At 59.3% G+C, this 21,609-nt stretch overlaps 1 protein-coding gene across 1 annotated transcript in view; it reads left to right on the top strand.

The window, feature by feature from the left end:
* The window catches only part of LRP1 (LDL receptor related protein 1), a 90,923-nt gene that overhangs the window by 68,905 nt on the left and 409 nt on the right, over positions 1-21,609 (top strand). The window contains exons 43-87 of the mRNA XM_023520750.1: positions 1,648-1,840; positions 2,440-2,565; positions 2,765-2,893; positions 3,168-3,287; positions 3,473-3,586; positions 3,919-4,068; positions 4,146-4,268; positions 4,578-4,694; positions 4,869-4,997; positions 5,267-5,389; positions 5,486-5,626; positions 5,728-5,918; positions 6,806-6,989; positions 7,117-7,202; positions 7,378-7,497; positions 7,965-8,152; positions 8,296-8,501; positions 9,000-9,188; positions 9,806-9,954; positions 10,388-10,481; positions 10,599-10,715; positions 10,951-11,070; positions 11,435-11,557; positions 11,773-11,898; positions 12,308-12,424; positions 13,115-13,221; positions 13,311-13,443; positions 14,205-14,324; positions 14,473-14,595; positions 14,955-15,095; positions 15,202-15,336; positions 15,419-15,538; positions 16,602-16,870; positions 17,431-17,609; positions 18,104-18,210; positions 18,406-18,522; positions 18,895-19,071; positions 19,219-19,359; positions 19,468-19,641; positions 19,910-20,071; positions 20,480-20,654; positions 20,813-20,914; positions 21,065-21,129; positions 21,238-21,328; positions 21,427-21,571. Coding sequence (XP_023376518.1) covers positions 1,648-1,840; positions 2,440-2,565; positions 2,765-2,893; positions 3,168-3,287; positions 3,473-3,586; positions 3,919-4,068; positions 4,146-4,268; positions 4,578-4,694; positions 4,869-4,997; positions 5,267-5,389; positions 5,486-5,626; positions 5,728-5,918; positions 6,806-6,989; positions 7,117-7,202; positions 7,378-7,497; positions 7,965-8,152; positions 8,296-8,501; positions 9,000-9,188; positions 9,806-9,954; positions 10,388-10,481; positions 10,599-10,715; positions 10,951-11,070; positions 11,435-11,557; positions 11,773-11,898; positions 12,308-12,424; positions 13,115-13,221; positions 13,311-13,443; positions 14,205-14,324; positions 14,473-14,595; positions 14,955-15,095; positions 15,202-15,336; positions 15,419-15,538; positions 16,602-16,870; positions 17,431-17,609; positions 18,104-18,210; positions 18,406-18,522; positions 18,895-19,071; positions 19,219-19,359; positions 19,468-19,641; positions 19,910-20,071; positions 20,480-20,654; positions 20,813-20,914; positions 21,065-21,129; positions 21,238-21,328; positions 21,427-21,571 — 6,258 coding nt within the window. The remainder of the gene's footprint in view (positions 1-1,647; positions 1,841-2,439; positions 2,566-2,764; positions 2,894-3,167; positions 3,288-3,472; positions 3,587-3,918; positions 4,069-4,145; positions 4,269-4,577; positions 4,695-4,868; positions 4,998-5,266; positions 5,390-5,485; positions 5,627-5,727; positions 5,919-6,805; positions 6,990-7,116; positions 7,203-7,377; positions 7,498-7,964; positions 8,153-8,295; positions 8,502-8,999; positions 9,189-9,805; positions 9,955-10,387; positions 10,482-10,598; positions 10,716-10,950; positions 11,071-11,434; positions 11,558-11,772; positions 11,899-12,307; positions 12,425-13,114; positions 13,222-13,310; positions 13,444-14,204; positions 14,325-14,472; positions 14,596-14,954; positions 15,096-15,201; positions 15,337-15,418; positions 15,539-16,601; positions 16,871-17,430; positions 17,610-18,103; positions 18,211-18,405; positions 18,523-18,894; positions 19,072-19,218; positions 19,360-19,467; positions 19,642-19,909; positions 20,072-20,479; positions 20,655-20,812; positions 20,915-21,064; positions 21,130-21,237; positions 21,329-21,426; positions 21,572-21,609) is intronic.

The raw sequence follows: 21,609 nt of genomic DNA, 5'->3' as shown, positions 1-21,609 counted from the left end.
GCAGACCTGGGAGGGGAATGCAGGAGCAGGAAAGATTGGCTCTAACCTGAGCTCAGCCACTTCCTTGCTATGTGACCTGGGAAAACAGAACTGGCTTCTATGCAGCTCAGTGTTTCTCAGACTCCAGGGTGCATGTGGATTGCCTGGGGAGCACTGGGCCCCCAGCCCCACCCCAGGCCTAACCGGGTGAATCTCTGGGACCAAGGACCCAGGAAATACCATCCAATGCAGGTTGTTTGAGGACCACACAGTCACACCCAGTGTAGTGCTTGACCAGCCCTGAGGCCTTCCACACCCACCTCTGGAGCCTTACCACCCTGGAGAGGAGCATGGTGTGGCCAGCCTGCCCCATTGCCTCCTTTACTGAGAGGAGGGCAAGACACTCATTCGAGGGCCAAGCTAGGGCTCGGACCTCAAGTATGCAAAGGCCTTAAATTGTGGTGGTGATTCTCGAGAACTCCTTAAGGGTAGGATCCACACATCCCCAGCACTTAGTACACAGTAGACACTCAATAAGCAACTCCTGGGTACGGGAAAAAGACGGCAATAAAATTATAGAAAATACTCTGAGCATTGACTGGGGCCGTCAATAAGACGAATAATAACTCATTTAATCCTCAAACCATCCCGTAGCACAGGTAGTAGCCCCACGTCATAGAGGAGGAAATTGAGGCACAGAGAGTTTAAATAACTTGCCAGAGTTCCTAGCTGGTAAGTGGTGGAGCCAGGACAAGAACCCCAGAGCCTGACTCACTGGGCTACACTATCTCTCAGTAAACACAGAGGATTGTTTCACAGACACTGAGAAACACTTGCTCACACAGACTGCCATGGCCAGGCCCTTCCTGGGCACCGGGACTGTTGGCCTAGGTGGCTCAGAGGTTGCCTGTGGTGCTAGGGTCTGGTTCACACCCTGGCCGACCCATGGGTCTTGGTAATCTGCACACCCTGGCCTGGGCCTTCTGTGGAGGAGCCCCTGGCTTTGACTCCTGTTCCCTGTGGCTCTCTCTTCCCCCAGTCTGATGTTCTGGACCAACTGGAATGAACAGCACCCCAGCATCATGCGAGCAGCCCTGTCGGGAGCCAACGCCTTGACTCTCATCGAGAAGGACATCCGCACCCCCAATGGCCTAGCCATCGACCACCGTGCCGAGAAGCTCTACTTCTCCGATGCCACCCTGGACAAGATCGAGCGGTGCGAGTATGACGGCTCCCACCGCTATGTGAGTCTCCGGGGCAGGCAGGACAGGTGGCACAAGGGGGCTGGGGTCGGGGGGCGGCTGGTCAGCCAAGAAGGAGACTGCCCAGGCACAGAACAGCAGAGAGGGAGGCCGCCTGGTGGGAAGAGCTGGGAGGACCACAAGGAGTCCCATCCAGGCCCCGACATTGCCACTTAGCTGTGTGGCCTTGTGCAGTCTTCACCTTCTGGGCTTGGTTTCCTCATCGATTAAATGAGAGAGGTGGAAAGATGCCTCTAAATGAGAGAGGTGGAAAGATGCCTCTGTGGGTCATTCCCATTCTGTGACTTTGTCTAGGGAACCTAGGCCAGGGCCAGGCCCCCTTGTCCCTAGAGCCAGCTGCAGGGGAGCGGAGTTGGAGCGAGAGGCCTGAGCGATACCCGTGAAGGCAATGGTGCTGTCTCCACAGGTGATTCTGAAGTCGGAGCCAGTCCACCCCTTCGGGTTGGCTGTGTACGGGGAGCACATCTTCTGGACCGACTGGGTACGGCGGGCTGTGCAGCGGGCCAACAAGTACGTGGGCAGCGACATGAAGCTGCTGCGTGTGGACATCCCCCAGCAGCCCATGGGCATCATCGCTGTGGCCAATGACACCAACAGCTGTGAGTGGGGCCGCTGCCACCAGCCTTGCTGTCCTGCCTACTGTGCGAGCACACACACACACACACACACACACACACACACACACACACACACACACAAACACACCACCCCACTCTGTTCTCATCTGCATCTTTGAATACCCCAGTGCATGCTTTTGTTGCCCTTCCCGCCCAGAACCACACATCCTCCCACAACCTGATTATACACACAGAGACCCGGTTCTGCCTGCACTACCCTCTGTATGCGCGTGCGCAGACACACTCCCACACCGGGCCTGGCGGACTGAGTGTCCTCCACACAGACCTGAAGCTTTCCTGGGCCTCTCATACAGGCCCTGGGGCCCCCGTCACTACACACATGACCTCAACTCTCCGTAGATTTGAATCTCCCAAAGCATGCCTCGAATTCCCTATCACCCCACCTAAGAGAATACATGTCCCCCAACTCAGGCCCCCGCAAACACTTGTCACCTGGACGTCCACCGCTGTGCCACAGCCAGTGCCCAGAAGCTCAGTGAATCTGTGGGAATGGCTGTGGGCATTCCGTGTGTGCACTGCAGAGAACAGTCTTAGGTCTTTGTCCTCATTCCGTGCCTCAGGTGAACTCTCCCCTTGCCGCATCAACACCGGGGGCTGCCAGGAGCTGTGCCTGCTCACCCACCAAGGCCACGTCAACTGCTCTTGCCGAGGGGGCCGAATCCTCCAGGAGGACCTCACCTGCCGGGGTGAGAGAGGGTGTAAGGGAGGAGGACGCTGGTGGGGGACTCACTGGAACCCAGCTCCTCCCAGACCCTCCAAAAACCCAACTCCCTGAACCTTTCACCGAGGAGAGACTGAGGATGACCTCAGTTCCCGGTGAGAGAAGGACATGAGTGCTCAGGGCCCCAGGGCTCTGGCTCACAAAGGTCCTTCCCTCCCCACCAGCGGTGAATTCCTCTTGCCGAGTGCAAGATGAGTTCGAGTGTGCCAATGGTGAGTGTATCAACTTCAGCCTGACATGTGATGGCGTCTCCCACTGCAAGGACAAGTCTGATGAGAAGCCGTCCTACTGCAGTAAGGAGCCACCTCCTCCCCCAGGCCCCTGGCCCCCAGTCACCAGCCTCAGCCCCCAGCGGGGGGAGGGGGGGCCTGGGAATGAGAGGAGCAAAAGCTCCATGACTCAGCTCCATGGCCCAAGAAGGAGTTTTGGGAGCTCATGGAGGGCAGAATCACTGTGAACCCTGTGCCAGGCCCATAGCAGGAGCTACACAGCTTGTCAAGGGAACAAATGCATGCTGTCCCATTAGAGGCAGCCCCTCCTCTGTAACTGCCGGGCCCCCACCCACAGACTCACGCCGCTGCAAGAAGACTTTCCGCCAGTGCAACAATGGGCGCTGTGTGTCCAACATGCTGTGGTGCAACGGGGCAGACGACTGCGGGGATGGCTCCGATGAGGTCCTCTGCAACAGTGAGTAGGACCCCACGCCTGGGCCTCAGAACCTCCAACCTCTGCCCCACCTTTACCTTGCCGAGCTTTGGGCCCCAGGCCCCAAGGGGTCTGATTCGGGGCACTCTACGATGGGCTTTGGGCCAGGTGCTCTGGCCCCCACGGGGAGAACCTGGCCTGATGGTACCGGGCGGGCGCTGTTCCAGAGACAGCCTGCGGCGTGGGCGAATTCCGCTGCCGGGACGGCACCTGCATTGGGAACTCCAGCCGCTGCAACCAGTTTGTGGACTGTGAGGACGCCTCGGACGAGATGAACTGCAGTGAGTGGTGCCCTTTGTCAGGGGCCTCACCGGCCTCTGCCGTGCTGCTCCCTTCCTCCAGCCCAGCATTGCTCTCCGCCGTCCCTCGGACTCACAGGGTGGCCTCCGTTTCCTCACAGCCTGTCTGTCCCACTCTTGCTCCCTGCCTCCAGGCCTGGACTCCCCTGGGATTCAGGCAGGGGGCAGTGAATGCAAGGTGTGGACAGCATTTCACCTGAAGGGCACGATTCAACTCTCTGAAACACACGAGGGCCCTGGTGGGCCAGTAGTCGCCAGGGAGGGTATTTGGAGGGAACCTGGTGTCACCCCTCATCCTCCCCGCCCCCCACCAGGCGCCACCAACTGCAGCAGCTACTTCCGCCTGGGGGTGAAGGGTGTGCAGTTCCAGCCCTGTGAGCGGACCTCCCTCTGCTACGCGCCCAGCTGGGTGTGCGACGGCGCTAACGACTGCGGGGACTACAGTGATGAGCGCGACTGCCCAGGTCTGGCCAGGGTCAGGTACACAGTGGGCAGTGGGCCCCCGAGGGGGTCAGGGCCCTCATGCCTTCCTCACCCCCAGGTGTGAAGCGCCCCAGATGCCCCCTGAATTACTTCGCCTGCCCCAGTGGACGCTGCATCCCCATGAGCTGGACGTGTGACAGGGAGGACGACTGTGAACACGGCGAGGATGAGACCCACTGCAGTGAGTGACCACAGCATCCCATCCCCTGAGCTGGGAGCTCAGAAGGCCTGCAGGGGGCTAGGGCTCCACCATAGCCACTGAGACCCTCTCCAGGCCCCCCCTTCTTAGCTCCCTCCTAGGAAATGCCCTCCTTTCCCGAGGCTCCCCACCCAGACCCTCAAGAGAGGGGGATCATCTCTCTAGCTCCTGCTGAGCCCCCCACAGAAGGGTACCATGGGGGTCCCTCTCAGCTGTCCCGCGGCACTTGCCTACCCAGCTGAGTGACCCACTGCCCTCCATCTAACTGTGGCTTCCAACTAACTACCCCAGATACGTTCTGCTCAGAGGCACAGTTTGAATGCCAGAACCATCGCTGCATCTCCAAGCTGTGGCTGTGTGACGGCAGTGATGACTGCGGGGATGGCTCGGACGAGTCGGCTCACTGCGGTGAGGGGGGCTGGGATCAGGTCGGGGGGGCTCTGGGAGGAGCATGCCTGCACACAGACACACACACACACCCCCTCTAGCAGGAGGGACAGCACAGCAGTGGGGACATCGCCCAGCTGCTCAGCCTGCTCTGCCTGCTCCTGGTCTCTCAGCAGTTCCCTGTTCCCTCTACAGAAGCCAAGACGTGCGGCCCCAACTCCTTCTCCTGCCCGGGCACCCATGTGTGTGTCCCTGAGAGCTGGCTCTGTGACGGTGACAAGGACTGTGCTGACGGCGCCGATGAGAGTGTCACAGCTGGCTGCTGTGAGTGGCAGGGGTCTTAAGGAGTGGGGCGGGCAGCAAGTGGCCACAGAGTTTCACTTTGCACAAGGGGAAACTGAGGTCAAGGAGAGGAAGTGCTTCAGCAGCGGTCACTGAAGCAGTTAGTGGCAGAACCCTGTCTATAACTCAGGTGTTTGGACCCTTGTCCATGCTCTGCCCATTCTACACTTGGGCAGCAAGAAGGGCCGGGGGGTGGCAGGCAACAGCTGGCCAGGCGGGGGCTGAGGGGTCACGCCCCCTTCTGTCCACAGTGTACAACAACACCTGCGACGACCGCGAGTTTATGTGCCAGAACCGCCAGTGCATCCCCAAGCACTTTGTGTGTGACCACGACCGTGACTGTGCCGATGGCTCCGACGAGTCCCCCGAGTGTGGTGAGCCTGGGGACATGGCACTAGGAAACAGGCCCTGCCCTCGTCATGATGGGCTGTGCCGAGGCCACCAGACTCACCCGCTGCCTCCTCCCCCAGAGTACCCCACCTGTGGCCCCAACGAGTTCCGCTGTGCCAACGGGCGCTGTCTGAGCTCCCGCCAGTGGGAGTGCGATGGTGAAAATGACTGCCACGACCAGAGCGACGAGGCCCCCATGAACCCGCACTGCACCAGCCCAGGTGGGTCCGATGCCCGGCTCCCCCCTCTCGCCTCGCCCTGCTGCACCTGTTCCCCAGCCAGCCCGGGACCCTGCTGACCCGCCACCTCCGCCCCTCCCTAGAGCACAAGTGCTACGCCTCCTCACAGTTCCTGTGCGGCAACGGGCGCTGCGTGGCTGAGGCGCTGCTTTGTGATGGCCAGGACGACTGCGGGGACGGCTCGGACGAGCGTGGCTGCCACGTCAACGAGTGTCTCAGCCACAAGCTCAGTGGCTGCAGCCAGGACTGCGAGGACCTCAAGATTGGCTTTAAGGTGTGCCTCACCCTAGGGTGGGAGCTTCCACACCCCCAAGCTTGGCAAGAACTCCTTTCTCCATCCTTCATTCATTCATTTATTTATTCATTCATTCAACAAGGGCTTATGCAGCACCTACTCTGCCAGGCAGTGTTCCAGGAAGTAGGAACACAGCAGTGAACAAAAGAGAACTCTGCTTGGTTGAGTTCTGCACCTATTTGGATGGGAGAGCCCGCAGGCTTTGCTGGCAGATGAGGGAAGGGCTATGAGAGAAAAGCGGGGGCGGGGTGCAGATGTCAAGTAAGTGATGTACAGGTCTGCGGCTCAAGGGAGAGGCCAGACAGGAGAGCAAATTCTGGGAGTTATCACCATGGAGACGACATTTAGGTCCATGAGTCTGGATCAGATCCCCAAGAGAGTAAGCACAGATGGAAAAGAGGGAGGGTCCAAGGTCTGAGCCCTGTGCTCGGCCACTCTGAGGGCCAGGAGGTGAGGGGAACCGGCAGAGGCTCCTGGACATGGGCAGACACTAGGGCTGAAGAACAGCAAGTGGAGAAAGCACTGGAGAGGAGCATGATCAGCTCTGTCAAATGATGCCCATGGGTTACATAAGATGAGGTCTGAGCGCTGCCCAGTGGACATGGAAACATGGCGGTCATTGGGGACCCACTGTGATGGTTTGGCGGGTGAGGGCCTGCTCGCTGGTGCCATCGGCTCAGTACCTGTGTGCTGCCTGCCTCCCTCGGCAAGGCTGGGCTTCCCAGGTAGAGCCAGCCACCCAGGGTGGTGGGAACCAGAGCCCCATGAGGGCTTCTAACCCCAGATCTCCAGGGTGAAAGGCTGTCAACTCCTGGAGAGGCCCAGACCCCTGCCCCATCCCCAGTCAAGGCTTCTTGTGCCCGCAGTGCCGCTGCCGCCCCGGCTTCCGGCTGAAGGATGACGGCCGCACGTGTGCTGATGTGGACGAGTGCAGCACCACCTTCCCCTGCAGCCAGCGATGCATCAACACCCATGGCAGCTACAAGTGTCTCTGTGTGGAGGGCTATGCCCCCCGCGGCGGTGACCCCCACAGCTGCAAGGCTGTGACTGGTGAGATGGGGTGTGGAGGGCTCGAGATGGCCCAGGCAACTGGGGGCTGTGGTAGGAGAGCTGGGGACCAGGGGTGCTAGAATGTGCCCCAGCTAGAGAATCCTGAGCCAGGATTCTCTGTCTTTAGATGAGGAGCCATTTCTAATCTTCGCCAACCGGTACTACCTGCGCAAGCTCCACCTGGATGGCTCCAACTACACCCTGCTTAAACAGGTGCCAGACCCAGCCTCCTCCCCCCACCTACCTCTGAGTCCCAGGGCTACTGTCCTCACCCAGTGCAGCCCCAAGTCCTCCCCACTGGGCCCCTGGTCGTCACCCCCTACTGACTTCTCCAGCCACCCCTCTCCTGTTCTACAGTCATCCCTCTCTCCCCAATCCCCCAATCCAGGGCCTGAACAATGCTGTAGCCTTGGACTTTGACTACCGAGAACAGATGATTTACTGGACAGACGTGACAACCCAGGGCAGCATGATCCGAAGGATGCACCTCAATGGGAGCAATGTGCAGGTAAGGCTGGGGCGGCCCCCTCCCCAGCTGACAAATGTGAGGATGCAGAGATCCACCCCCAGCACCCCTCTCCAGAGGGTACGCTCCTTCCCCCCACCCACTTACCAGTTATTTCCTTCTCCCCCTTCCCCGCTGAGTCACTACATGACTCCGCTTGTCCTCGCCGCTCCCTCTCCTCTAAGCCCAGAGGAAGGCCTAGAAGATTCCTCTTGCTCTTTCTCTGATTATCAGTAAGTTCCCCCTTATGTCTGACCTCCATGAAACCTATGCTCCCAGGCACTGTGGCGGTCTCTCTCCTTTGTAGACCCCTCCCCTAGAGCCTCAGCTGACGTTAGGCCCAGAGTTGGGCCTTTTCCATCCGTTGTTCTCCTGGCTGAGCTCCCCACATCGCACATGGGAAAGCCAAGCCCCAGAGAGGCTGAGGGTCGTACCCCAGGGCACCCAGGCTCTTCTTTCCCTGCCTTCAGGTGCTGCACCGAACTGGCCTGAGCAACCCCGACGGGCTGGCTGTGGACTGGGTGGGTGGCAATCTGTACTGGTGTGACAAAGGCCGGGACACCATCGAAGTGTCCAAGCTCAACGGGGCCTATCGGACAGTGCTGGTCAGCTCTGGCCTCCGTGAGCCCAGAGCTCTCGTAGTGGACGTGCAGAATGGGTAAGTAGGCAAGGAGGGTTGAGGGAGTCCCTGAAAGCAGGCAGCATGCTCGGGCCCCCAGGCCCAGCCTCCCCGCATGGGGGTGGAAGCTGGAGGGATCAGTCGCTGCGTCTCTCGCGGCTCACTGCCCACCCACCTGCCAGGTACCTCTATTGGACAGACTGGGGTGACCACTCACTCATTGGCCGGATCGGCATGGACGGGTCTGGCCGCAGTGTCATCGTAGACACCAAAATCACATGGCCCAACGGCCTGACCCTGGACTACGTCACCGAGCGCATCTACTGGGCCGATGCCCGGGAGGACTACATCGAGTTTGCCAGCTTGGATGGCTCCAATCGTCACGTTGGTCAGTGTGCCAGTGAGGCTGCCTGGGCACAGGGATGGGGGTGTTGAAGCTACAGGGGATCAGGCCTTTGGGACAAGAGTGGGCCTAAAAGCCAGAGGGCGTGGTCCAAGGACATCACCCACCAGGGCTGTGTGTGCTCAGAGCACCCCTGGATCTGCCCACATGTGAGGACCCTCCCTATGCACAGTTTTTTGACAGGGCCCCAAGGCAGATGGGAGTGGGAGGCCTGGGGTTGGGGTGCTTGAGCACTCCCCACTCCCTGCCAGGAAACTGTAATATTGTGGTGCAGGAGCCTGCTATCAGACAGGCCTGGATCAGCGTCACAGCTCTGCTGCTTATCCTCTGTGCAACCTAGGAAGCCACTCCGCCATCTGGAACTGAGGCTGGCGCCCTCCTCCCGGGGTTGTTGTGGGGTTAAGGAGGCCCAGCAGGGAAAACGCCCTGCAGTGCGACTTGGCGCTGATGGGCTGCCGGGCTTGTCCCCTCCCCCATCTGCAGTGCTGAACCAGGACATCCCACACATCTTCGCACTGACCCTGTTTGAGGACTATGTCTACTGGACCGACTGGGAGACCAAGTCCATCAACCGAGCACACAAGACCACAGGGGCGAACAAGACACCCCTCATCAGCACGCTGCACCGGCCCATGGACCTGCACGTCTTCCACGCCCTGCGCCAGCCAGATGGTGAGCGGCTGGGGGATGAGGGCAGGCAGGGGCTAAGCTGGCGTGAGGGTCCGTGCGATGGCATGGGGCCCCTGCAGGGTTGGGATCCCCGCGGTCTCCTTAAGGGTTTCTGCCCACCCTTTCTTCAGCACTGACCGAGCAGCGCCTACCAGACTCCAGGAAATTCAGAAGGCTGTAGACAGACTCTGGTCTGGCTCTTGGGAGCTCAACCCAGCCTGGGGTCAGCCCTGGAGTCTTCATAGCAGCAAGGTCCTGAGAATGATCAGGCAGAGCAGGTCTGGGTGCAGATCGCTGAGACAGGGCCCCGAGGGCAGGCAGGCCGTAGCTCAGCGAGGCCACAGGTGGGTCAGTGTGTGGGCTTTCAGGCCTGGCCTGATCCTAGGACCTCAAGAGAGTCCTTCTTGTCTTTGGCTTCAGCTCTCTCCTGAAAGAGCAGGATTTGGATCTGTCCCACCTCTGCCCAGGGTAGAGAGGGCTAGGCAGTCTCTGAAAGATCAGGAAATGTGTTGGCAATAAGTGCTGCCCTCACTCTGCCAGAGGCCAGAGGCTCAGAAAACTATGGTCTGTAAACTGGGCCCAGTCAGCCACCCTTGAACCAACCACTTTTTCTCTGGCAGTGCCCAATCACCCCTGCAAGGTCAACAACGGTGGCTGCAGCAACCTGTGCCTACTGTCCCCCGGGGGCGGCCACAAATGTGCCTGTCCCACCAATTTCTACCTGGGTGGCGACGGGCGCACCTGTGTGTCCAACTGCACAGCAAGCCAGGTGAGGCCCTTCCCCTGAATCCCCATTCACCAATGCCTTGTTCCCCTGACCCCCTACACCAGTAGCCCCACTCCTCCTTGGACCCCAGCACCTGCTCTAATGTCCTCATGCATCTGGTTTTCCCACGCTAACACCTCCACATTTTTTGCCTACCTCTTGTCTCCCCACAGCAATACTTGTACACCCGTCACCTCACACAAACACCCTCACACCCTAACCCTAATCTTCCCTTACCAATTCTCCCAACCCTGACCTCCACACAGATACCCCCTCACCTGGCCTTCCTGCACTCATCATACCCCGGCATTCCATCCAGCTCAACTTCCCCCCAAAATACCCTGCCACACCTTTGAAACATCCCAGCCCCTCAAAAGAAAACCTCCTGAGTTTCCCAGACCCCCACCAACCCCTCTTGCCCCCACCTGCCCTCCAGTTTGTGTGCAAGAATGACAAGTGCATCCCCTTCTGGTGGAAGTGTGACACAGAGGACGATTGTGGGGACCACTCGGACGAGCCCCCGGACTGTCGTGAGTGCCCAGGGCAGGGGTGGCGGGAGGGTCCTGCGTAGGGGCAGCCTGACTCTGAGGCCCTGAATGGCCGCACCCACCCCCAGCCCTTCTGATGCTGAGCCCCCCTCCTAGCAGCTGAGTTCAAGTGCCGCCCAGGACAGTTCCAGTGCTCGACAGGCATCTGCACAAACCCTGCCTTCATCTGCGACGGGGACAATGACTGCCAGGACAACAGTGACGAGGCCAACTGTGGTAAAGCGCTGCCCAGCCATTGGCTGCCCTCCTTCCCTCCTTTCTTCTTTGGGATTTGAGGGTTTTGAATTGTGCTCCAAGGGCAAGGAAGCTCGGCCTAAAGCAGCTTCCCCTCCAGGTTGGCCTCCCGCTGCTCTGGGCCCGGAGCCTGCACTCTCCCACTGAGGGTGCGGGGTGCCGGCTCCCTGCCCGAGTCCTCCGTCCACCATTGCTTACCCTGCTGTCCTCCCCACAGACATCCATGTCTGCTTGCCCAGTCAGTTCAAGTGCACCAACACCAACCGCTGTATTCCTGGCATCTTCCGTTGCAATGGGCAGGACAACTGTGGAGACGGGGAGGACGAGAGGGACTGCCGTGAGTGGCCCCAGGCTGCGGGCAAGGGACCTGGTGGTGTGAAAACGGGAACAACAACGCAGTTCACATTAATGTCAACCTACCGCTGTTGTCCAGGGGCTGTGCTGCTCTTAACATTAGAGGGCAACATACATTACATTGAATGTGACTTGGTTTGCTTTTAAAAGCATCCTGCTTAGTAGAGAGATGTACAGATCCAGAAAACGAAAAGCACCAAAATTGGGATAAACTGTCCCTTCCTCCCAAGAAATTGCAGCAGGACTGGGGGTTGGGCGACAGGCTTTGGAAGAGGGAGAAGACTGTGATTTTGAACTGTGGTGTGAGGTGGAATGGGCGGGTTCTCATTCTCTCCCCTACCCCGCAGCCGAGGTGACCTGTGCCCCCAACCAGTTCCAGTGCTCCATCACCAAGCGCTGCATCCCCCGAGTCTGGGTCTGTGACCGGGACAACGACTGCGTGGACGGCAGTGACGAGCCTGCCAATTGTAGTGAGTTGCCTGGCGCCCCTGGAACCCGGAGCCTGCCTCTCACAGAGACCCCCATCCCAGCCCCTGCCCCTGGAGCCCGTCGTTCCTCTATGGTGTCTGCCGCTCCCACCACCCCCACACTAGATCCCCCAGTGGCTGCACCCACCCGCTCCCCACCTTCACTGCAAGTTCCTGAAGAGAGCCTTCCCCTCACCACTGGGCCCACCCCCTTGCAGCCCAGATGACCTGCGGGGTGGATGAGTTCCGCTGCAAGGACTCAGGCCGCTGCATCCCGGCACGCTGGAAGTGTGACGGGGAGGATGACTGTGGCGACGGCTCTGACGAGCCCAAGGAAGAATGTGGTGAGCTTCCCTAGCCCCTCCTCCTGGAGGAAGGCATCCTGCCCGGGTAGGGGCGCGGCGGTGTCCACCGACGGGGCAGAGCCGGGCTGCCTGCTGACTGGGTCTCCACGTGGCCTGGCGTCAGGCTCCCTGTGCCCACCTCCTCCTGTCTCATTCCCCTGTCCCTGCACGCACTAGCACCTCATCAGCACATGCCTGTTCAGAATCTATGAGATCTGTTAATCCTCTCCCAAAGCAGCTTCCCCCATCACCTCCTTGTAGACCCCGCATCTCAGAACACTGCCTCCCCATGTAGGCTGTCTTAGGCTAGAGTGCCCATTCTCCCCGCCCTGGCCCTGACCACCCCTGGCCATCCGGGCCTGTCCTGTGTGAGACCCTGACGTCTGCCCCCACACCTGGCCTCCCCTAGATGAGCGCACCTGTGAGCCCTACCAGTTCCGCTGCAAGAACAACCGCTGCGTGCCAGGCCGCTGGCAGTGCGACTATGACAACGACTGCGGGGACAACTCGGACGAGGAGAGCTGCAGTACGTCCCCGCCCCACTCCACCTCACCCCGCCCCGCAGGCGCCCAGCCCCGGGGGACCCTGGGCACCTCCCTTCTCAGCACCCCTGCCCCCACCACCCCTGGGCTGCACTAGGGCAGATGGCCGCCTCCCAGGGCGGGGGTCAGGAGCCCCTCCCTCCTCACCCCACTCCATGTTGTGTATTTGAGTTTGTGCCATTTCACCTCATCTCATGTTTCTCTCCATTTTCACACTGTCCTCTCGGGGTTACAGAGGTAGGTGTCTCTGATGTGCCGTGCTCCCACCACGCCCCTGCCTCTGCCCCGGAGCCCACCCATCCCTGTGCTGTGCCTCAGCCCATCATCCTTTACTGGCCGCTCCCTAAACCCTGGTGCTTGTCTTAGTGGTCTTGTCCCTCCCCTCTGCTCCCTACACACAGTCTGTCCTGAGGGCAGGGCCAGGGACCCATGCCCTCTCTCATGTGTCGGCCCGAAGGGGTAAATGAGCACCCTCTGTGCCTGGCTGGTCCCATGAGGACCACCACTTGGCTGCCCAGGATTAGTTGAATATCTTGGTCATTATGCCAGTCAGCGGTGGCTTTCAGGGATACAGGGATGGACGGTATCACTTTGCCAAGGGCTGGAGATGCCCTCTAGGGCTGAGTGCCTTTGCTCACCCTCCTGGGGCCTGTCTCTCTCCTGTCCTTCCCCAGCCCCTCGGCCCTGCTCTGAGAGTGAGTTTTCCTGTGCCAACGGCCGCTGCATCGCTGGGCGCTGGAAATGCGATGGGGACCATGACTGTGCAGATGGCTCAGATGAGGTGGGCAGGGAGACCAGAAGGAGGGAGAATCAGGGCAGGGCCACTGGGGTGCCCAGATCTGACCAGGATGCCTGCTCCCTGGCCCACAGAAAGACTGTACACCTCGCTGTGACATGGACCAGTTCCAGTGCAAGAGTGGTCACTGCATCCCCCTGCGCTGGCGCTGTGATGCAGATGCCGACTGCATGGACGGCAGTGACGAGGAAGCCTGTGGCACCGGCGGTGAGCCCCTCCAGCTTGGCTCCCCAGCCCTCCTACTGTCCCCACCCCTCCTACCGTCCCCACCCCCTAATAGCTGTTAATCAAGGAGGCACTTGGGCCAAAATACAGCAGACACCTGTGAGCTGTGTCCATCTGGGCCCCACCCCATAAATTTCTACAAGGCAGTCAGCTGCCCTGAGAAACAAAGTCCCTGCTCACTCTCCTTTTCCCGAGAAATAAGGTAGCTCCTGCTCCTGACTGACCAGCCCTGGCTCAGCAGCCTAGAGGGGGCAGTGTGAAGCCAGGGTAAGGGAAGGATGGGGCTTGGAGCAGAGATCCCAGTGGTGAGGCAGACATTCTGGCTCTGCCCTTGTGGGCCAAGGACCAAGACTGGAACCTAGGTCTCCTGACTCTCAGCCCAGTGCTCCTCCTCTGTGCCTGCCATTGAACTACACAGTAGGCCCTAGTGCCCTGCCACAGCCACCAGAGAAAGAGGGGCCTCTGGACCCTCTGGACACTCTTCCCCAAAAGGCCTCTTCTCTGAAACTAATATTTTTTTAAAAAAGGCCTCTTCTGCTCCCCTAAATACCAGAAGAGGCAGTTCTGCTCCAGCTTTCCAGCTGGTAGAAAACTAGACCTGGGTCCAGTTTGGCTGTACCACGGCTCTCCCCGTGACCCCTCTGGATCTCCACCTGTAGAGGGAGGGGTCTGGGCAAGGTCCGTTCTCCAGCGACCTGGGGCTCAGCGCTCATTCTTCACTCTTTGCTTCCCTTGGCGCTCAGTGAGGACCTGCCCCCTGGACGAGTTCCAGTGCAACAATACCCTGTGCAAGCCCCTGGCGTGGAAGTGCGATGGCGAGGACGACTGTGGGGACAACTCTGATGAGAACCCTGAAGAGTGTGGTGAGGCTCCAAGGGCAGAGTGGGCTCCCGGGGCAGGGGCAGGGGCAGGGGCAGGGGCAGGGGCGGGGCTGCAGGGCGGGGGCGAGGCTCACCCTCCCCATTGGCCAGCCGCCTGCCCCCGGGCTGATCCTGGCTCTGTCTCCTGCAGCCCGGTTTGTGTGCCCTCCAAACCGGCCCTTCCGCTGTAAGAACGATCGCGTCTGCTTGTGGATCGGGCGCCAATGCGACGGCACCGACAACTGCGGAGATGGGACTGATGAGGAGGACTGCGGTGAGCAAGGGGCCAGTGAGAAAGAGCTTGGAAGGTCTATAGTGGGGTGCTCTACAGAAAGTAGGGGTGGGCCCAGTGGGAGCTGTGTCTAGGGAGTGGACTCACCTTGGACGGGGAGGTTCCATTGCTGGGAGCCTGGAGCCCTTCCTGGAGAGAGAGAAGCTCATGGGGAAGGCCCTGGCGGCTTCCTGATGCCCCAGGTCTTGAGATGAAGACTGAATGTTTAACCAGCTGCTCCTGCAAGTTTGACAAACAGCCAGACTTGGGTCCCACCCGTATCCCCAACTGACTGGGGGCCCTCATGGGAGAAGGAGGCAGGGTGGAGAATACTGAGGACCTGAAGCCCCTGCCCTCCCCAGAGCCCTCCACGGCTCAGACCTCCCACTGCAAAGACAAGAAGGAGTTTCTGTGCCGGAACCAGCGCTGCCTGTCCTCCTCGCTGCGCTGCAACATGTTCGATGACTGTGGGGACGGCTCTGACGAGGAGGACTGCAGCATCGGTAAGAGGGGTGCGCAGGGGCGGCAGTGAGGGCACTGGGGGACAGAGAACCGAAGCCCAGGCCTAGGGCGGCTCGGAGAAAAGGATCCATTCTCTCTCCCCCACAGACCCCAAGCTGACCAGCTGTGCCACCAACGCCAGCATCTGTGGGGATGAGGCACGCTGCGTGCGCACCGAGAACGCTGCCTACTGTGCCTGCCGCTCTGGCTTCCACACCGTGCCAGGCCAGCCTGGATGCCAGGGTAGGAAGGCCAGACCCAGGCCGGGCGGGCAGAAATCCCAGCCATATCGGGTTTCTCCGTGACCCTCCCATGTAACCCCCAGACATCAACGAGTGCCTGCGCTTCGGCACCTGCTCGCAGCTCTGCAACAACACCAAGGGAGGCCACCTCTGCAGCTGCGCTCGAAACTTCATGAAGACACACAACACCTGCAAGGCCGAAGGTACGGGAGCCTGAGCAGGGAGAGGACAAGAAGAGTGGGTGGGACTGTGCAACACCAGCAGACCTGGAATGGGAGGTGTTCCTCCCTTGCCTAAGCATGGAATCCCAGACCCACAGGTGCAGCTTCCTGCACACAGTGCTGGTAGCTGTGCAGAGGGTGCAGGTCCTGGGCTGACTTGTCTGAGGAAGTCTGGGGTAGGGACAACACACATACATCCCACACATGCCTCTTCACCCCCTACTCCCAGAAGAAACGCACACAGACACCAATTGCCACACTTACTTATACCCCACCTGCATATTTCCATTATGCTCTTCTTTTTTCAGCTTTATCGAGATATAATTGTCTGATATTTAAGGTATACAAGGTGAAACATACGCTTTGTGAAACGTTTACCCCCATGAAGTTATTTAACATGTACCTCCCCTCCCTTCTGCCCGCGGGGATTTCTGCCCGCCCTTCTTTATTTGGTGAGAACATGCAAGTTCCCATATGCTTAGACTCACAACTGCAGCTTCCTCATGCCTGTGCACCAACACACCAACACATCCATGCACTTACACCCCCAGGCAAGCTTGAAGGCATGCATACACACACACACGCCCAAGTGCAGCCCCATGTCTGTGGGTACCTACACCTCTCCGTGCATGTGCACATAAATGCACATACATGTACATCATTAGACAGTGTGTAGCAGAGAGCCTGGTCGTGCCAGCCAGAGGCCATGAGGAGGCAGAAGTCCCCAGGGCTAGAGGAGCAGAGACAGCTTTTAGAATAGTAGGTCCCACTAGATGAGCTCAGGGAAGAATAGGAGGAAAGACATTCGAGGGCTGAGGCTGGCACCGGGGCCCGGCACTGGGGTGGGATGAACAGAGACTTCTCACAGGGGCGGGAGGAAGATAGTTTGATTAGGATAGAAGACATTGTTAGTGTAAAAGGGGCTGGGCTGGGTGGGGACACATCTCAGGCACACTCCTCCCAGCATCAGACCCGACAGCCCCCAGCCCTGGCCTCCTACCCCTGCCTTTCCCCACACCTGACACCTAGCCTCTTGCCCCTTCAGGCTCTGAGTATCAGGTCCTGTACATAGCTGATGACAATGAGATCCGCAGCCTGTTCCCCAGTCACCCCCATTCGGCTTATGAGCAGGCCTTCCAGGGTGACGAGACTGTCCGCATCGACGCCATGGATGTCCATGTCAAGGCCGGCCGTGTCTATTGGACCAACTGGCACACGGGCACCATCTCCTACCGCAGCCTGCCCCCTGCTGCTCCTCCCACCACTTCCAATCGCCACCGGCGACAGATTGACGGAGGTGTCACCCACCTCAATGTGAGCACCCAGCTTGGAATGGGGTCTTCGTGGATTGGGTAGAGAGGCTCCAAAGAGCAGTCTGTTCCAAGCAGAGTTTGAAAATGACAGCGGAGGGGCAGAGGATGAGACCGGAGGGCAAGGGCGGTCAGGATTTTGTCGAGAGGTACAGACCACAGGTGGACAGGACAATAAGAATCTCAGTCATTGGCTCAGCCACACTGCAGCCCAAGGCAGCAGTGCACCATGGGCACACAGGCCTTTAGCATCAGAGCCACGTTCAATTCCTAATTGTCACTGCCACTCACTGTGTCAATCTTGGCCAACCTATTTGGCGTCTTTGGGCCTGACTTTGTTTCTCAATAAAGCAGGGTAATAAATAATATCTAATCCAGCAAAATATGTGAAAGCACTAAGTGTGGCCCATAAGATAAGTGTCCATTGAATCTCTTCAGAGTCAGGGAACTGGCTCTCAGTCTAGGATGACTTGGTGCCAGGGACAGGAGGGCAGAGTTGGGGGTGGGTAATGGGCAGGAAGACAAAAAATAGTAGCCTCTGACACTGTGACCCCGCCCATTCAGATTTCAGGGCTTAAGATGCCTAGGGGCATTGCCATTGACTGGGTGGCTGGGAACGTGTACTGGACTGATGCGGGCCGAGACGTGATTGAGGTGGCACAAATGAAGGGCGAGAACCGCAAGACGCTCATCTCTGGCATGATTGACGAGCCCCACGCCATCGTGGTGGACCCACTGAGGGGGTGAGCAGGGTCTTTGAGGGGAGGTATCTGGGCTGGGACAAGGGCGAGGCCCAGCATCCCAGGCATGCCCTTACCCTCCCAGACCAGCCTGAGCTCGAGTGTTCCCCAGCCTCAGGTCTTCCCAGCTGCCTGGGCCTGGCCCTCCCCAGTCTGCCTTTGCCCAGGACTCCCAGCTGGCCTGCTAGGATAGAGGTCTGACGTCCACTTGGCTGGCTGTCTTGGGCAGCCAAGGTCTGGGCTGCTTCTCTGCTCCAGAAGACAGCTCTGCCCATTTAGCTGACTCTGGATCAGCACACTGTGGTTTTAGAGTAAAAGATTCTGAACCTGGTCAGGAAGCTGCTCCCCCTGGTTCTCTCTGGAGGAGGCAGACGGAACACATTCCTCCCAAGACCCAGAGGTCCCTGTGCCCAGGCTAGGAACCTGGTGGCTCACCTTGACTGGCCTCCTCTGGCAGCCCCAAGTCCTACCCACACTAACCCCTTCTCCCTCTCCAGCACTATGTACTGGTCAGACTGGGGAAACCACCCCAAGATTGAAACAGCAGCAATGGATGGAACCCTGCGGGAGACACTGGTACAGGACAACATCCAGTGGCCCACAGGTCCGGTGGTAGGGGCTCAGGGGTATGGCAGGGGAGGGGGCTTGGACAGATAGGTTGTGGATGCTTTTCTGGAAGAGGTGATTGGGGGTGGTCATAGGGATAGGGTGGAGCCGTCCCAACATGAGCTAGTTCTGCTCTCTCCCCCAGCCTGAGGTGGGAGGGGCTGGGACTCAACCATGCTCTCTGCTCCCTCAGGCCTGGCTGTGGATTATCACAATGAACGGCTGTACTGGGCGGATGCCAAGCTCTCAGTCATCGGCAGCATCCGGCTCAATGGCACGGACCCCATCGTGGCTGCCGACAGCAAACGAGGTCAGGGTCTGACAGCAGCCTTGGTCAGCCTTGATCTCGGGCCTCCCTCCCTCCCCACTGAGCCCGAGGCCTCTCCCTGACCCTCTGGCTCACCTATCCATTCATTTGTTCTACCGTTGAGTATTGAGCTATGTGGACACAACACAGGTGACAGTATGAACTTAATAAATGTGGGGAGAGGCAACAGAACTCAGTCCTGATTCCAGAAATCTGGGGGTGATGGGACCTTTTGCCAGTAGTGGCCACACAGGAGGAGGAACAACAGCTTAGGGGAAATTTGTTTTTGGACGTGCTGGGTTTGAGTGCCTGGGAGCCATGGGGACCAGTGTCCCAGAGAGTGCGACCAGGGCCTGAGTCCATGTCCTCCCCCAGGCCTAAGTCACCCCTTCAGCATCGATGTCTTTGAGGATTACATCTATGGTGTCACCTACATCAATAATCGCGTCTTCAAGATCCATAAGTTTGGACACAGCCCCTTGATCAACCTGACAGGGGGCCTGAGCCATGCCTCTGACGTCGTCCTGTACCACCAGCACAAGCAGCCTGAAGGTGGGTTGGGGCGGGGTGGGGGGAGAGACCAGGGACAGGAGGCCTGGAGGCACTGAGTCTCCAAGCTGTGGCCTCAGTTCCTAGAAGGCAGGGGAGAGTTCTGGGTCCACAAGGCTCAGCACCTCCCACCCTGGCCCACATCTGCAGTGACCAACCCCTGTGACCGCAAGAAGTGTGAGTGGCTCTGCCTGCTGAGCCCCAGTGGGCCCGTCTGCACCTGTCCCAACGGGAAGCGCCTGGACAATGGCACTTGTGTGGCTGTGCCCTCACCAACACCCCCACCAGATGGTATGCTCATACCCCTCCCCTGTTCCCCACCCTAGGCCCCAGGACCCTCTTTCCAGCAGACCCTGAATTCCTCTCTCCCTGGCTCTGTCCGCATGGTCCTTCCTCCAGCCCCTCGGCCGGGAACTTGTAACCTGCAGTGCTTCAATGGTGGCAGCTGCTTCCTCAATGCACGGAGGCAACCCAAGTGCCGCTGCCAGCCCCGCTACACGGGCGACAAGTGTGAGCTGGACCAGTGCTGGGAGCACTGTCGCAACGGGGGCACTTGCGCTGCCTCCCCCTCCGGTATGACTTTCAGTTCTCCAGCCAGGACTACTCCCAGCTTTTTGACCCCAGCCTCCAGCCCTCTGGCTCCACCTCAGGCAAATTCGCAGCCCCTGCCCTACCTTGCTTTACCTCTGCCAACCCTCATGCTTCCTGTCCACACTCCAGTGTCCTGTCCCTCTGCTATCTGCCTCCCACCCAGGGCCGGGGCCTCCCAACCCTGTTCCTCTGCAGTAGGGCCAGGTGATTCGTTGGGCCACAGTCCCGCTCACACATCCTCTCCCGCCAGGCATGCCCACGTGCCGCTGCCCCACAGGCTTCACAGGCCCAAAATGCACCCAGCAGGTGTGTGCGGGCTACTGTGCAAACAACAGCACCTGCACTGTCAACCAAGGCAACCAGCCCCAGTGCCGATGCCTACCTGGCTTCCTGGGTGACCGCTGCCAGTACCGTGAGTCAGACAACCCTGGGCCCCAGGGGAGGGGTAAGGAGAGCTGTGGGACCTGTGAGCCTAGGGTGGTAGACACAAGGGTGAGTTTTAGAAACAGAGACCATTCACAGCTCGGCCAGGCCCAAGTTGCTGGTGCTCCCCTGTGGAAGTGTTGGTATTTCCCCCAAGGTAGTGAGCCCTCTGGCATCAGAATTATTTAAGCAAAAGGAGTGCCCTGTCAGGATGCTCAGGAATGTTCTTGTACCCTGGAGCCTATGATGTGGGGTCAGCTGGGGGCTCAGGAGAAGGTGGAGATCACCTAAAAAAATGCTCGGGGGACCCTCAGGTGTCCAGCTCCCCCCATAACTTATAAAGGACCCTCATGAGTGTGGGGCTTGAAGCACTTCCTCTCCATCTCCCAAACCACAGGACAGTGCTCTGGCTACTGTGAGAACTCCGGCACATGCCAGATGGCTGCTGATGGCTCCCGGCAGTGCCGCTGTACTGCCTACTTCGAGGGGCCGAGGTGCCAGGTGAACAAGTGCAGCCGCTGTCTTGACGGAGCCTGTGCGGTCAACAAGCAGAGCGGAGATGTCACCTGCAAGTGAGTGGGGCCCTGCTCCCACAGTTGTACCTGACTAGACCCTCCCCTGTCCCATTCTTATATCTCCCATCTGCTCCTCTCAACCCTGCCCTACCCCTCCCTCAGTAACTCAGCACACCTCTACCAGCCCCACCCCAGCCTCTCATTCCTTTCTGTAGCTGCTCTGATGGCCGGGTGGCCCCCAGCTGTCTGACCTGCACTGGCCACTGCAGCAATGGCGGTTCCTGCACCATGAACAGCAAAATGATGCCTGAGTGCCAGTGAGTTGGGCCTGAGCCCCACCAAGGCCTAGATCATACCCCTTCCCCAAATTTGAGTGAGACCATCAGGATCCTGTGGCCCCTCCCCATTTCCCTGGCAGCCATGGCTATAGAGGTTGTGCCTGCTCAGCTCTGCCCTCTTGTCTGCAGATGCCCACCCCACATGGCGGGACCCCGATGTGAGGAGCAGGTGGTCAGCCAACAGCAGCCTGGACGTAGGTGGCAAGGGGTAGGGAGGCAGGGTTGCCAGGACCTGGAATGGGGAGTGGAGCACTTATGCCTCTTGGGCCTTGTCTGCTGAGTTTCCCACCTCCTCCCCCTAGACATGGCCTCCATCCTAATCCCACTGCTGTTGCTGCTGCTGCTGCTTCTGGTAGCTGGAGTGGTATTCTGGTATAAGCGGCGAGTCCGGGGGTGAGTTGTGGGGAGTCTGGAAAATTCTGGTCATTATTTTATTACCCTATTCTTACCCCACTAGAATCCCTGGCCCTTACACTCCCGCCTCTCCCCAGGGCTAAGGGCTTCCAGCACCAGCGGATGACCAATGGGGCCATGAATGTGGAGATTGGGAACCCCACCTATAAGATGTACGAAGGCGGGGAGCCTGATGATGTAGGGGGCCTACTGGATGCTGACTTTGCCCTGGATCCTGACAAGGTGAGTTTGGAGGACAGAGGGCGTGGCTTCCAGGGCAC

The sequence above is a fragment of the Pteropus vampyrus genome, unplaced genomic scaffold (assembly GCF_000151845.1).
Source record: "Pteropus vampyrus isolate Shadow unplaced genomic scaffold, Pvam_2.0 Scaffold276, whole genome shotgun sequence".
NCBI classification, from domain to species: domain Eukaryota; kingdom Metazoa; phylum Chordata; class Mammalia; order Chiroptera; family Pteropodidae; genus Pteropus; species Pteropus vampyrus.
Note: the sequence above shows the minus strand (reverse complement) of the source record. Positions and strands in the feature narration are given on the sequence as shown.